General features: G+C 46.7%; 1 protein-coding gene across 5 annotated transcripts; it reads right to left on the bottom strand.

The window, feature by feature from the left end:
- Nucleotides 1-1,047: 1,047 nt before the first annotated feature.
- Nucleotides 1,048-12,639, bottom strand: LOC140421647 (uncharacterized). Of its 5 annotated transcripts, XM_072506440.1 has the most exons (4): nucleotides 12,336-12,639; nucleotides 11,745-11,799; nucleotides 9,410-9,574; nucleotides 1,048-5,464 (listed from the first exon to the last, which is right to left on the bottom strand). In XM_072506440.1, exon 4 carries the CDS (start codon nucleotides 5,119-5,121, stop codon nucleotides 3,634-3,636), a length of 1,488 nt encoding a protein of 495 aa, XP_072362541.1. In that variant the 5' UTR covers nucleotides 5,122-5,464; nucleotides 9,410-9,574; nucleotides 11,745-11,799; nucleotides 12,336-12,639; the 3' UTR covers nucleotides 1,048-3,633. The 5 variants fall into 5 exon arrangements, with proteins under 5 accessions (XP_072362541.1, XP_072362539.1, XP_072362540.1 ...); XM_072506438.1 differs by lacking the exon at nucleotides 9,410-9,574; XM_072506439.1 differs by lacking the exon at nucleotides 12,336-12,639 and having other exon boundaries at nucleotides 11,745-12,326.
- Nucleotides 12,640-12,788: the final 149 nt, after the last annotated feature.

The raw sequence follows: 12,788 nt of genomic DNA, 5'->3' as shown, positions 1-12,788 counted from the left end.
TACCTTCAAGTACTCCCTGATGGCCCAAGGATTTGATGTGGACAAACTCACTTCATACAATGGGACGTATTTTATTTGTGGCCACAAGGCATATCCCTGGCTGCCAGAGAATTGGACGGGATCCTGTTATCTGGGGTATGTAGTCCCCTTTATACACCACCTCACCAATTTAGGCGACCATTACCAAATGATGAAGCGACAAAAGAGAGAAATAACCAAAACGCAACGATACTTTGGGATCCTGCTTCCTCATGTCGGGGTAGCTCTTGCAATAAAGGAAATAAGGAAGATAGCAAAAATCCTGCAAGAGGTAGCAAACTACACCACTGAAGCATTAACTGAGATAAATAATGAAATGGTGGCAATAAGAACCGTAGCCCTACAAAACCGAATGGCCCTCGATTACCTCCTTGCAAACAAAGGTGGGACTTGTGCCGTGATCGGTTCGGAATGTTGCACCTATATCCCCGATAGTTCGGAGAACATCACCCACCTCGTGGATCATATCCGCACAGAGGTTAAGAAACTGCATGAAATATCAAGAGATGGGTGGTTAGATTGGTTGTTTGCCGGATCATGGGGGTCTTACCTAGTGCATGGATTGATAATCCTGGTAGTTGTAATACTTGTAATAATGATGCTTAGCTTCCTGATGAAATGCTTGTGTAAAAGTGTCAGTGCAGCAGTAATTTCTCAACAGTTAATACAGCAACATGAAGTGCGCCTTGAAGAGTTAATGGATGTGAAAGAAAGTGCAGAGGAACATAAGAAAATGATAGAAGTACAGATAGAATGGGAGAGACTGAGACGATTGGCTATGGATTAGAAGTTATCATGAAATGATAAAAGGGGGGGAATGAGAATATGGCTCAAGCTATAGAATGACGTAGTCTGGCGCTAGAATCAAACTTTACGGGAAAAACAAAATGTTAGGTAAAGCTTTGTGTGAAGGAATGCCAAGACAGGCTGAGGTCACTTGTTTTTGTACCAGACAAATTGCAGTAACGGCCTTGAGAATGGTTGCGCTAGGCTGGAAGATAATAATAATTTTATTTTTAAAAAAATAATTTTTATTAAAGGTTTTCATAAAATATCAATAACAAAATGAGAAAGAGAAAAGAACCCAACAGGGTTAAGTACAAAACACAATCTAATGGAAGATAATTATAATTAAACTAAAAGCACAGATGAAATGCAAGGGGGGCTGCCTTCAGCAAGATGGAATGCGAGGGAGCTGCCCTCAGAGATGAACCAAAAACGTATAAGAACTGCTGTTAGATGTATTGACTTTGGCTTGCTATTGTAACTCTCAAGAGATACAGTGGTCTTAGCCCCGGCCGAGAAATAAAACATATGTTAAGGTAACGAGGTGTTCGACTGATCATTTCATCCGGACTGGCTACAAAAGAATCCTCACGGGCGGCATGGTGACACAGCGGTTAGCACGTTTCCTCAAGTCGCCGAGGACCTGGGTTCGATCCCAGTCTCGGGTCACTGTCCATGTGGAGTTTGCACATTCTCTGAGTGGGTCTCACCTCCACAACCCAAAGATGTGCAGGGTAGGTGGATTGGCCACGCAGAATTGCCCATTAATTGGGAAAAAATTGGGCACTTTAAATTTAAAGTAGCACAGTGGTTAGCACTGTTGATTCACAGCGCCAGGGTCCCGGGTTCGATTCCCGGCTTGGGACACTGTGTGGAGTCTGCACGTTCACCCCGTGTCTGCGTGGGTTTCCTCTGGGTGCTCCGGTTTCCTGAAAGACATGCTGTTAGGCGAATTGGACATTCTGAATTCTCCCTCAGTGCAACCGAACAGACGCCGGGGTGTACCCATAAGACATAGGAGCAGAATTAGGCCACTCGGCCCATCAAATCTGCTCCGCCATTCAATCATGGCTGATATTTTTCTCATCCCCATTCTACTGCCTTTTTCCCATAACCCCTGATCCCCTTATTAATCTAGAACCTATCTATCTCGGTCTTAAAAACTCAGTTAATTGGCCTCCACAGCCTTCTGCAGCAAAGGGTTTCACAGATTCACCACCCTCTGGTTCAGGAAATTCCTCCTCACCTCTGTTTTAAAGGATTGTCCCTTTAGTCTGTGATTGTGTCCTCTGCTTCTAGTTTTTCCTACAAGTGGAAACATCCTCTACACATCCACTCTATCCAGGCCTTGCAGTATCCTATAAATTTCAAGAAGATCCCCTCTCATCCTTCTAAACTCCAACGAGTACAGACACAGAGTCCTCAACCGTTCCTCATACGACAAGCGCTTAATTTCAGAGATTATTCTTGTGAACCGCCTCTGGACCCTTTCCAAGGACAGCAGTCCTTAGATACGGGGCCCAAAACTGCTCACAATACTCCAAATGGGGTCTGACCAGAGCCATAAACAGCCTCAGAAGGACATCCCTGGTGTTGTATTCTAGCCCTCTCGACATGAATGCTAACATTGCATTTGCCTTCCTAACTGCCGACTGAACCTGCACGTTAACCTTAAGAGAATGGTGGATAAGGACTCCCAAGTCCCTTTGTGCTTCTAATTTCCTAAGCATTTCCCCATTTAGAAAATAGTCTATGCCTCCATTCCTCCTTCCAAAGTGCATAACCTCACACTTTTCCACATTGTATTCCATCTAATGGAACATTTAACATTTCTTGTGCGCCACGGTTGTATCACTTTTCCTTTTGGAATTTTGTTCCTTAATAGAACCTATATTTGTTGTATAAATGTGAAATAAAAGTCACAAAATACCCAGAGGACTACAGGCTGCTTTCCCCTTTGAGAGAGAAAGCAAGAGAGCGAGCGAGCTGACTGGTGGTGATTTAATCTGAGGGTCACCACACCTCAGGTGAGGGGTAATGCTGATAAGGCCGGGCCTTCATGGCTAACCTCAACCGGTGTGGGAGTCGAACTGTGCGGTTAGCCTCGCTCTGTATCAAGAACCAGCCGTCCAGCCAACTGAGCTAACTGACCCCCTGGTAAATATGTAATAATTCCTAAAATATTAGCTGTTCCCTGTCTCCCACCAGTTTCCCAGTCCACCTCAGACAACTTGCCCCTCAAACCCGGATAGTTTTCTTGTGTAAGTAACACCCAGATAAGTGAGTAACACCAAGATATTTTGTTTTTTAAATTTAGAAGACCCAATTCTTTTTTTACAATTGAGAGGCAACTTACCGTGGCCAATTTATCTACCCTGGATTTTGGGGGCGAGATCCACTCAGACATGGGGAGAATATACAAACTCCAGCAGGCAGTGACCCAGAGCCAGGATCGAACCCGGGTCCTTGGCACCATGATCCAGGTAAATTAAACAAAAAAAAAGGTAACCCATCTCCATGGCACGCTTTGGGAGGTTCCAAACAGAAATAGGAACTAAATATCTTCAAACTTCCAAACACCCTTTCACTCTGTGATCCTTGTGCAATGTGAAGCCAGCCAGTAACAAGGCTCAAAGAGCATCAGCCCACTGGAGGCAAAGTGGTGAGACCGGTCAGTCCAGCAGAAAGAAACCCTCCGACCATCCCCACTGACCACCTGTCAGAATGAACAAAATGCAGTCCTGGATGCAGAGCAGAAACAATAACAACAGAATCCAACCCCTGTCATCAATTGTGAAATTGTTGGTGTCACAGCAGATGCGATGAAACATGCAATCCCGTCTCACATCGAGAGGTGGACGGCGTCTCCCCAGTGCGAACTCGCTGGTGTCTCCGCAGGTTTGATACTTGACTAAATCCTTTCCCACACCGAGAGCAGATGAATGGTCTCTCCCCAGTGTGAACTCGCTGGTGTCTCCGCAGGCCGGTTACTTGAGTGAATCCTTTCCCACACTGAGAGCAGGTGAATGGCTTCTCCCCAGTGTGAACTCGCTGATGTTTCCGCAGGCGGGATAACTGACTGAATCTCTCCCCACAAAGAGAGCAGATGAACGACGTCTCCCCAGTGTGAACTCGCTGGTGTTTCCGTAGTATAGATGCTTCAGTAAATCCTTTCCCACACTGAGAGCAGGTGAACGGCCTCTCTCCGGTGTGAAATCGCTGGTGTGTCTGCAGCTGGGATCCTTGAGCAAATCCTTTCCCACACTGAGAGCAGGTGAATGGCCTCTTCCCAGTGTGAACTCGCTGGTGTCTCCGCAGGTTGGATCCTTGAGAAAATCCTTTCCCACACTGAGAGCAGGTGAACGGCCTCTCCCCAGTGTGAACTCGCTGGTGTGTCTGCAGCTGGGATCCTTTAGCAAATCCTTTCCCACATTGAGAGCAGGTGAATGGCCTCTCCCCAGTGTGAACTCGCTGGTGTCTCCGCAGGTTGGATCCTTGAGCAAATCCTTTCCCACACTGAGAGGTGGACGGCGTCTCCCCAGTGCGGACTCGCTGGTGTTTCCGCAGGTTTGATACTTGACTAAATCCTTTCCCACACCGAGAGCAGATGAATGGTCTCTCCCCAGTGTGAACTCGCTGGTGTCTCCGCAGGCCGGTTACTTGAGTGAATCCTTTCCCACACTGAGAGCAGGTGAATGGCTTCTCCCCAGTGTGAACTCGCTGATGTTTCCGCAGGCGGGATAACTGACTGAATCTCTCCCCACAAAGAGAGCAGATGAACGACGTCTCCCCAGTGTGAACTCGCTGGTGTTTCCGTAGTATAGATGCTTCAGTAAATCCTTTCCCACACTGAGAGCAGGTGAACGGCCTCTCTCCGGTGTGAAATCGCTGGTGTGTCTGCAGCTGGGATCCTCGAGCAAATCCTTTCCCACACTGAGAGCAGGTGAACGGCCTCTCTCCGGTGTGAACACACTGGTGTGTCTGCAGATGGGATCCTTGAGCAAATCCTTTCCCACACTGAGAGCAGGTGAATGGCCTCTCCCCAGTGTGAACTCGCTGGTGTCTCCGCAGGTTGGATCCTTGAGAAAATCCTTTCCCACATTGAGAGCAGGTGAATGGCCTCTCCCCAGTGTGAACTCGCTGATGTGTCTGTAGTTTGGATACTCGAGTAAATCCTTTCCCACATTGAGAGCAGGTGAATGGCCTCTCCCCAGTGTGACTGCATCGATGAGTCTCCAGCTGCGATGGGACTCCGAATCCCTTCCCACAATCCCCACATTTCCTCCGTTTCTCCATGTTTTGGGTCTCCTTGTGACTCTCCAGGTTGGACAATCAGTTCAGAACAGGGTATGGTCTCTGCCCACTGTGAATGTTGTGATGTTTATTCAGGCTGTGTAACTGGTTAAAGCTCTTTCCACAGTCAGTTGAGTGGAACACTCTCACTCGGGTGTGTGTTGTGTGGATCTTGGTGCTTTTCCAGTCACACTGATGTTTGAAATCTTTAGCTGGCAGTTTGGGCAAACGTTTCTCCTTCTAGATTCAAAGGCCGGTGATATTCAGGTTAAAGGGAATCGAGTGACTGTCAGATCGAGACGTAACATTTGAGATTTCTGTCTGTAATTCCTCCTCGTCTAATATCCTGTAAAAACAATTTACAAAATTCATCACTGTCAGTACAGGACAGAAATTCTGAACACACAATTCTAATTTCTATGTCACATTTTTTCCTCTCTCTTATTCCCTGAAAGCTGTAAATCTCCATCCCACACACTCCCTCCATTCTCACTCTGCTGTATCTAACATTCACCCTCCCTATTCTCTGAAGGTGCTGATTCAGGCTTATTGACAGACCCAAGCTCACAGATTCCTGTCCAGGAGATCACAACAAATATGAGCTGCAGTCGGCCATTCGGCCCATCGAGCCTGAACCATTCAATGGGATCATTGGCTGATCTACCACAGCACCGTTTTCCCACACTATCCTCCATATCCCTCGACATCTTCAATATCGACAAGAGGACACAGAGAACCAAGTGGAGTGGCATAACAACAACAATCTCTCCCTCAATGTCAGCAAAACTAAAGAGCTGGTCATTGACTTCAGGAAGCGAAGTATCATACACATCTCTGTCTGCATCAATTGTGTCGAGGTGGAGATGGTTGACAGCTTCAAATTCCTAGGTGTGCACATCACCAACAATCTGTCCTGGACCACCCATGCCGACTCTACGACCAAGAAAGCACAACAGTGGCTATACTTTCTCAGGAAACTAAGGAAATTCAGCATGTTCACATTGACTCTTACCAACTTTTACAGATGCACCACAGAAAGCATCCCATCTGGCTGCATCACAGCCTGGTATGGCAACTGCTTGGTCCAAGATAGTAAGAAACTTCAGAGAATCGTGAACACAGCCCAGTCCATCACACAAACCTGCCTCCCATCCACTGACTCCGTCTACACCTCCCTCTGCCTTGGGAAAGTGGGCAGCATAATCAAAGAGCCCTCCCATCCGGGTTACTCACTCTTCCAACTTCTCCCATCAGAGAAAAGTCTGAGAACACGCACTAACAGGTTCAACAACAGTTTCTTCCCCGCTGTTACCAGACTCCTGAATGATCCTCTTATGGACTGAACTGGTCTCTTCACACATCTTCTCTACTGAGTAGTAATGCACTCTGTATGCTCACTCCTTGCCTGTGCATTTATGTAGGTCATGTGGGTTTATTTCATGTATGGAACGATCTTTATGGACTGTCCGCAGAACAATACTTTTCACTGTACCTCGGCACACATGACAATAAACAAAACCAATCAATCAATAATCTCTCACCGTAACCTAACCCCCGTAGTCCAGGTATCGTGGCGTATCGTTTTAGTAAACGTATATTGCACTCCCTCCAAGGCCACAATATCCTCCCGAAGGTGTGGTGCCCAGAATGGCTCACAGTTCTCCAAGTGGGGTCTTACCAGGGTTTTGTATAACTGCAGCATAACCTCTGTGACTTCATACTCCAATCCTCTGGATATAAATGCTAGCATTCCTTTTTGAAGATTTCTGCACTTCGGGGCATTTTAAGGATCTGTGCACCTTCGCCATCCACTGTACTTAACCTCTTTCCATTTAGAAAGTCCTCTGTTCTATTTTTTTTGGGTTCAAAACGGATAACCTCACACTTGATTACATTGAATTCCATCTGTCACAAACTTGCCCATTCACCTGGTCTGTCAATATCTCCTTGCAATTTTATGCCATCGTCTGAGCTGCCTACAATGCCACCTAACATTGTATCAACAGCAACAGTGAAGAGGCCTTTCGCCCATCAAGTCTGCATGAGTCAGATTACAAGAGGGAGATAGAGAACCTAGTGGAGTGGTGCAGCGACAACTATCTATCCCTCAATGCCAGCAAAACTAAAGAGCAGGTCATTGACTTCAGGAAGCAAAGAACTGTACACACCCCTGTCAGCATCAACGGGGCCGAGTTGGAGATGGTTAGCAGTTTCAAATTCCTAGGGGTACACATCTCCAGAAATCTGTCCTGGTCCACCCACGTCGACGCTGCCACCAAGAAAGCACAACAGCGCCTATATTTCCTCAGGAAACTAAGGAAATTCGGCATGTCCACATTAACTCATATCAACTTTTACAGATCCTATCATCACAGCCTGGTATGACAACTTTTCGGCCCAAGACCGTAAGAAACTTCAGAGAGTCGTGAACACAGCCCAGCCCATCACACAAACCTGCCTCCCATCCATTGACCCCATCTACACCTCCCGCTGCCTGGGGAAAGTGGGCAGCATAATCAAAGACCCCTGCCACCCGGCTTACTCACTCTTCCAACTTCTTCCATCGGGCAGGAGATACAAAAGTCTGAGAACACGCATGAACAGACTCAAAAACAGCTTCTTCCCCGCTGTTACCAGACTCCTAAATGACCCTCTTATGGACTGACCTGATTAACACTACACCCCTGTATGCTTCACCCGATGCCGGTGTTTACGTAGTTACATTGTGTACCTTGTGTTGCCCTATTATGTATTTTCTTTTATTTCCTTTTCTTTTCATGTATTTAATGATCTGTTGAGCTGCTCGCAGAAAAATACTTTTCACTGTACCTCGGTACACGTGACAATAAACAAAATCCAAATCCAATCCAACACTGACACACGAAAAACACCTGACCTACCTACCTAACCCCATTTGCCAGCAGTTGATCCATAGCCTTGAATGTTATGACGTGCCAGTCTTCGTCCAGGTACTTTTTAAAGAATGTGAGGCAACCCGCCTCTACCACCCTCCCAGGCAGTGCATTCCAGATTGTCACCACCCTCTGGGTGAAAAGGTTTTTCCTCAAACCCCCCCTAAACCCCCTGCCCCTCACCATGAACTTGTGTCCCCTTGTGACTGACCCTTCAACTGAGGGTAACAGCTGCTGCCTACCCACCCTGTCCATGGCCCTCATAATCTTGTACACCTCGATCAGCAATCACATCCTTCCTGTAATGTGGCGACCAGAACTGCACACAGTACTCCAGCTAATAATAATAATGATAATCTATATTAGTGTCACAAGTAGGCTTACATTAACACTGCAATGAAGTTACTGTGAAAATCTCCTCGTTGCCACAGTCTGGCCCCTGTTCGGGTACACAGAGGGAGAATTCAGAATGTCCAATTCACCTAACAAGCCGTTCTCCATTTAGAAAATAGTCTGCCTCGATTCTTCCTTCCAAAGTGCATAACCTCACACTTTCCATATTCTATTACATCTGCCACTTCTTTGCTCACTCTCCTAACCTGTCCAAGTCCTTCTACAGCCTCTCCGCTTCCTCAACACTACCTGTTCCTCTACACATCTTTCTATCATCTGCAAGCTTAGCAACAGTGCCCTCTGTACCTTCTTCCAGATCGTTAATGTATTGAATAGTTGTGGTCCAGCACTGACCCCTGTGGAACACCAATATTCACCAGGCTGCCATCCTGAAATAGACCCCTTTATCCCCACTCTCCGCCTGTCAACTAATTCTCTTAACCATTCAAGTACCTTGCCCCTAACACCATGGGCTCTTATCTTTATTTTGCAGCCTGTTGTACGGCACCTTGTCAAAGGCCTTCTGGAAACCCAAATGGATCATATCCACTGGCTCTCCTTTGTCTAACTTCCTTTTTACCTCCTCAAAGAATTCTAACAGATTTGTCAGGCATGACCTCCCCTTGATGAAGCCGTGCTGACTCCGTCCTATTTCACAATGCACTTCCAAGAACTCCGGAATATCATCCTCAACAATGGACTCTAAATCTTATCAACAATCAAAGTCAGACTAACCGGCCAAAAATGTCTCATCTGCTACCTCTTGCCTTTCTTAAACTGGGGTGTGACATTCATCACTTCCCTGTACCCCGGGAGTCCCTTGACTCCAGTGATCCCTGAAGGATCACCACCAATGGCCCCACAACCACCGCAGTTATGTCCTTCGGAACCCTGGGGTGTAGTCCACCCGGACTGGGTGTTTTATCCACCTTCAGACCTTTCAGCTTCCCCAGCACTTTCTCCTTAGTGATGGCCACTACACTCACCTCTGCCCCCGACTTTCTTTCCTCCACTCCCAGTTTTCTCATCCCTCTCCTCTGTTGGACCGCCCTCCTTGCCCCTGGATTTGGAGCATCTTGTGAAGGCACTGCTGGAAGTACTGCTCCAGTGCTTTTGAGGTGCCTGCTCTAGGTTTTCCAAGTTTCTGAAGCCTTTAGAGGGTAGAAAGAATGAGGGATAGCCAAGAGCTCATGGAAAATAATGGCATGCATGGTTTCACCAGCGCTGCCAATACAATTGATGACCTAAGCAGTCAATGGCCCATCCCACTGAGAGCAAAGTGTGGAGGGGAACTCATCAAGGACAGAGAGTCAGTCAGTGCTCACTGGAGGGAACATTCTGAAGATTCCCTCGACCGAGACTCTGTCTTTGGCTTCAACGTCCTCAAATCCATTCCACAGTATCCTCTCCGGCTCAGTCCCTGTGGTACCCCGATCTGGAGCGGAGTGAAAAAGCCATTCAACAGCTGAAAAACAACACGGCCTCTGGAGCAGAATGAATCGCTGCTGAAATTCTGAAGCATGGCGGGGTTACACTCCTGGCACAGCTACACAATCTCATATTCCTCACCTGGGAAGATGAATGCATGCCAGGGATCTCAGAGACACTGTGACTATATTCAAGAGAGACAAGTCTGATTGTGGTAATTACACAGGCGACTCCCTGCTGTCTGCCACAGAGATCACTGCCAGGATCCTCCTCAATGATCTCCTCTTCGTGGCCAAAGAGCTCCTTCCAGAGTCACAGTTTGGTGCCTCATGAAGGGAGAAAACCTAAGACATGATCTACACTACTTGACAAACCCAAGGAAAACACAAGGAACAGCACCAATCGCAGTTCTTGGTCTTTTCTGACCTCACAAACACACTTTACACCGTCAAAGTGATGTTTTATTCAGTATGTTCTCTTCAAATTTGGCTGTCCTCAGAAATTGGCCACCATCCAGTTCTGGTCGCCTCATTTTAGGAAGGATGTGGAAGCTTTGGAAAAGGTGCAAAGGAGATTTACCAGGATGTTGCCTGGAATGGAGAGTCGGTCTTACGAGGAAAGGTTGAGGGTGCTAGGCCTTTTCTCATTAGAACGGAGAAGGATGAGTGGCGACTTGATAGAGGTTTATAAGATGATCAGGGGAATAGATAGAGTACAGTCAGAGACTTTTTCCCCGGGTGGAAAAAACCATTACAAGGGGACATAAATTTAGGTGAATGGTGGAAGATATAGGGGGGATGTCAGAGGTAGGTTCTTTACCCAGAGAGTAGCGGGGGCATGGAATGCACTGCCTGTGGAAGTAGTCGAGTCGGAAACATTAGGGACCTTCAAGTAGCTATTGGATAGGTACATGGATTACGGTAAAATTATATAGTGTAGATTTATTTGTTCTTAAGGGCAACACGGTAGCATTGTGGATAGCATAATTGCTTCACAGCTCCAGGGTCCCAGGTTCGATTCCGGCTTGGGTTACTGTCTGTGTGGAGTCTGCACATCCTCCCCGTGTCTGCGTGGGTTTCCTCCGGGTGCTCCGGTTTCCTCCCACAGTCCAAAGATGTGCAGGTTAGGTGGATTGGCCATGATAAATTGCCCTTAGTGTTGGGTGGAGGTGTTGACTATGGGTAGGGTGCTCTTTCCAAGAGCCGATGCAGACTCAATGGGCCGAATGGCCTCCTTCTGCACTGTAAATTCAATGATAATCTATGATTAATCTAGGACAAAGGTTCGGCACAACATCGTGGGCCGAAGGGCCTGTTCTGTGCCGTATTTTTCTATGTTCTATCCTCCGTCTGCACAATGATGACACACAAGCCATGATTCTCATAAATGGAAACACCCCAGGCACTATCTCAGTGAAGACTGGGATCAGACAAGGCTGTGTCACTGCACCAACCCTCTTCCCCTTCACGGTAACACAGTTGTTAGCACTGTTGCTTCACAGCACCAGGGACCTGGGTTCGATTCCCACTTAGGTCACTGTGCAGAGTCTGCACGTTCTCCCCGTGCCTGCGTGGGTCTCCCACAAGTCCCAAAAGACGTGAGGTGAATTGTAAGTTGAACTGGACATTCTGAATTTTCCCCCAATTTACCAAACAGGCGCCGGAGTGTGGCAACTAGGGGATTTTCACAGTAACTTCATTGCAGTGTTAATATAAGCCTACTTGTGACAATAAAGGTTGTTATTGTTATTATGGTGTTCATTAATTCCAACCTTGTTGTGAGAAATTAAATTCTGAATAAAAATCAAGTGATATCAATTTGTGTTAATCATAGTTAATCACTGCAGTGTTAATGTAAGCCTACTCATGACACAAATAAAAATTATGATCTCACCTCCGGCAAATTACCAGCGGGTGTGGAGATAAACAGGACAGAAAACCGACACCACCTTCAAAACAAAACCAGAATCAGTTCAACCTCAGACATTAAGCTCAGTTTGCAAATGTCTGATCTGTTAAATTCATCCATCTCCCTTAATTCTATAACCATTAATACTCTCATCTCACAAACTTCTATGAATCTCAGTTTTTATAGTTTCTATTGACAGAATCTGAACAGAATTCCAGATTTCACTATATTTTCTGTGAAGTGATTTCAGACATTGCTCCTGAACAGCCCAGTCTCAGTTAAACAAATAAATATCACTGATTTGGACATTTAAATGGTGACAATTGCTTTACTCTTAACTGGTTATGTAAAAGTATTTCAAAAACATAATAATTTGAGTAAAACTCTGCAGAAGCTGGAAATGTGAAGTGAAAACAGAAAGTTGAGGAAATCCTCAGCAGGTTTGGCAGCTTCTGTGAAGAGAGAGAAAGAGAGTTAATATTTCCAATGCAATCTGATTCTTCTTCAGAACTGAGTGTTTGCAGCATTGTGGGTTCATTTGCCAAACATACTGAATGTGAACTTTGTGGTTCTTACAGATATCTGGCTGTAAATCTGATTTCAGACCTTCCTCTGAACACTTTCCAACCTCAGCTCCAGCTCATTGTCCTTCACTAAAGACCCGGATAGAGAATCGCCGCCACAAAATGGCGGCGGCCGCCGGGTGACCCGGGTGTTGTCACCGGAGCGGAAACCCGCCCACTGCCTCTTCCCGTACTAAGATGGCCGCCTTAGCGCTCTGCTCCAAGAACAAAAGACTCGACTTCCATTCCCAAGATGGAGGCGGTTGCCCCGGGGTCTGTCATCGGGGAGGAAGCCCCGCCCACTCCCTCTTCCCTAACCAAGATGGCTGTCCCAGCGCTCCACGCCAGGAACAAAAAACCCGACTTCCATTCTCAAGGTGGTGGTGGTCGCCGGTTGCCCCGGGACTGTCACAGGGGAGGAAGTCCCGCCCACTCCTTCTTCCCATCCTAAAATGGCCGCCCCAGC

This window comes from Scyliorhinus torazame, chromosome 5, assembly GCF_047496885.1.
Source record: "Scyliorhinus torazame isolate Kashiwa2021f chromosome 5, sScyTor2.1, whole genome shotgun sequence".
NCBI classification, from domain to species: domain Eukaryota; kingdom Metazoa; phylum Chordata; class Chondrichthyes; order Carcharhiniformes; family Scyliorhinidae; genus Scyliorhinus; species Scyliorhinus torazame.
This window is presented reverse-complemented; position numbering and strand designations above follow the sequence as displayed.